At 49.7% G+C, this 3,021-nt stretch overlaps 1 protein-coding gene across 1 annotated transcript; it reads left to right on the plus strand.

The window, feature by feature from the left end:
* Positions 1-1,328: 1,328 nt before the first annotated feature.
* On the plus strand, positions 1,329-1,739 carry LOC136468888 (uncharacterized). The gene has a single exon (XM_066467293.1). It carries the CDS (start codon positions 1,329-1,331, stop codon positions 1,737-1,739), a length of 411 nt encoding a protein of 136 aa, XP_066323390.1.
* Positions 1,740-3,021: the final 1,282 nt, after the last annotated feature.

Here is a 3,021-nt window from a genome sequence, read left to right on the forward strand (position 1 = left end):
CCCCTTGGGATATGCATGAGGTACATGGTCCATCTCCATTTCCCCTCCTCCAACAACATAGTCGAATACAAGGCACTCATCAATGGCCTACGCGTTGTCGTTGAATTAGGCATCCGACGCCTCGACATTCGAGGGGAATCCTAGCTGGTCGTCGACCAAGTCATAAAGGAGTCAAGTCACCACGATGCCAAGATGACCGCGTACTGCCAAGAAGTCCACCGGTTGGAGGATAAGTTTGATTGCCTCGAACTCAATCACATCCTAAGGCGTCTCAACGAGGTAGCTAACGCGCTTATGAAAGTTGCATCCGGTCGAGAACTGGTGCCAACGGGCATCTTCACCAGCGACTAGCACAAGCCCTTGATTCGCTACGAGGAGTCAGAACAGGGCGGTGATGGTCCATCCAATCCCAGCCCAAGGGCTGAACAACCATCAGCTACATCCGGCTCCAAAGTCATGGGGCACAAAGAAGATCCAGCGACCAAGCCTGACCCTCTAGTCGACTAGAGAATGCTCTACCTTGACTACCTCCTCCATGACACACTGCCGACAGATAGTACGGAGGCCCGACAGCTCGTATGTCGTGCCAAGTCTTTTGTTCTTATGGAGGGCGAACTCTACAAGCGAGGCCACACCGAGATCCTGCAACGCTTCATCCCCTTCGAATAGGGGAAGCATTTACTAAACGATATCCACGGTGGGGTCTATGGTCACCATGTTGCGCCCAGAACCCTGGTCGAAAATGCTTTTCGATAGGGCTTCTACTGGTCTACTATGGTAGCCAATGCCGAGCAAATCGTATGCACCTACGAAGGATGCCAGTACTACGCTCGGCAGACTCACTACTGGCCCAAGCACTCTAGATGATCCCCATCACCTAGCCATTCATGGTCTAGGGACTCGATCTAGTTGGATCACTCAAAAAGGCGTCCGAGGGCTACACTCACTTGCTTGTCACCACTGACAAGTTTACAAAATGGATAGAAGCTCGGCCGATCTCCATGATCAAATCTGAGCAGGTCGTGTTGTTCTTCTTCGACATCGTCCATCGCTTCGGAGTTTCGAACTCCATCATCATGGACAATGGCACACAGTTCACTACAAAGAAGTTCCTCTAATTTTGTGATGAACATCACATCCGTGTCGATTGGGCCTCCGTCGCACACCCCCGAACAAATGGGTAGGTGGAATGCGCGAATGGCATGGTCCTACAAGGCTTCAAACCTAGGATCTTTAACCGGTTCAACAAATTTAGTGCACGCTGGGTCACTGAAGTTCCTTTGGTACTCTAGAGTCGAAGGACAACCCCTAGTCGAACCACCGGCTACATGCCCTTCTTCATGGTCGATGGTTCTAAGGTTGTCCTCCTAACCAACCTCGACTATGGAGCACCAATGATCAAGGCATACGATGACCAGGGAGCCAAGGCATCCCACAAGGATGCCATGGACCAGCTAGACGAAGCTCGTAATGTCTCCCTCCTCCACTCGGCCAAGTACCAGCAGGCGTTGCGACGGTACCACAGCCGACGAGTACGGGGTCAGGCCTTTGACATCGGGGACCTAGTCCTCTGCCTTGTACAGAGCAACAAGGACCGCCACAAGCTCTCCCCACCGTGGGAGGGACCATACATCATCGTGGAGGTACTCTACCCAGGCGCCTACAAGTTGAAAACCATCGACAGCAAGGTCTTCACCAACGCCTGGAACATCAAGCAGCTACGTCACTTTTACCCCTAATAAATGCACACTTTTTACTTATCAGTTTCGTTATCAAAACTCCCTGATCCTTCATGGCATCCAATCCCAAGCAAACAGCAGGGGGTCAGGCCTCACTCGGGGGCTAATATAAGTACATTTATCCTACAAAAATTCTTTATGCCTCCCTCTGTATGTTAAGTCCTAGGAGTTGGGTTTTTGAGAACAAGCTCTGAGTAAAACTGGGCAGACTGCGAGAAACCTACGCCTCAGCGGCTATGGTGCCTTTGCTCACTAGCGTAATCAGAGCTAGCTCACCCGCACTCCGAGCTTTTATGACCTTAACTATGGGAAGGGTCAGAATGCACTAAAACCTCTTTTACAAAAAGAGGGAGAAGAGCTAAAAAGTCGTTTGCTATAACGAAGAGCTCATCCGTTTTGCACAAATTCGACTGCTGGTTTATCTACCTAACTAAATTCGTGCGCGGGATGTTCTCATCCTCTATTTTCGTAGGGAAATCTTGTCTCCATAGGTAACACAAGTCGATCAGACGGCTTGACCACTAACGAGCAGGATCATGCTCCTATCAGAGGGAGGCTTTCCAAACCCACCACAGTTACCATCATGGTAAAACCGGTGCCCAGGTTGATCGGATGGCTCAAGACCGCTGTTGAAAGATAAGCATTTTTTCTTGCTTACTTTATGTATTAATTTCATTATCGAGCTTTCAGCCCCAGCGACGGTAGAGGGTCAGGAATTACTCGGGGGCTGGCGAGGGTGTCTATCTACTGAACATTCTCTTTGCCCGGCCCCTCCTTACATTTAAAAAACTAGAGGCACATTGTGTGGGCGCAAACCTTGAGTAGGCTTGGTCAGACCATTAGGACCCTATGCCCCAGCAGCTACGGCATTTTAGTCCACCAGCGCGATCAGAGTCCTTGTCTTCGTACTCCGAACCTTAACCTTCATCTTCCCGGGAAGGACTTGGAGGGGCCTACCTACAGAATCTCCATCAAGGAGAGGCTGTTAGGTCGCCCAAAGCGATCAAATGGCTTGGGCCATTATCGAATGACAGATACGAAGGAAAGGGAGTCTCATGCAGTTTACGCCAGTCGTTGGACCCGAACCCCGCATGGACACATCTGTTAAAGAGCTCATAGAACTCATCACTCGTATCATCAAGGTAACATTATCGACCCCTATTTTTTCTTAAACTATGATCAATTATACATTCGTCCACTCAATCATCTCATACATGTGATTGTTGCATCACAATGCTTCGCGTGGCATCACGAAGTAGTAGTCGTCTCATTCAATATTGAC

This window comes from Miscanthus floridulus, chromosome 8, assembly GCF_019320115.1.
Source record: "Miscanthus floridulus cultivar M001 chromosome 8, ASM1932011v1, whole genome shotgun sequence".
Lineage (NCBI taxonomy): Eukaryota > Viridiplantae > Streptophyta > Magnoliopsida > Poales > Poaceae > Miscanthus > Miscanthus floridulus.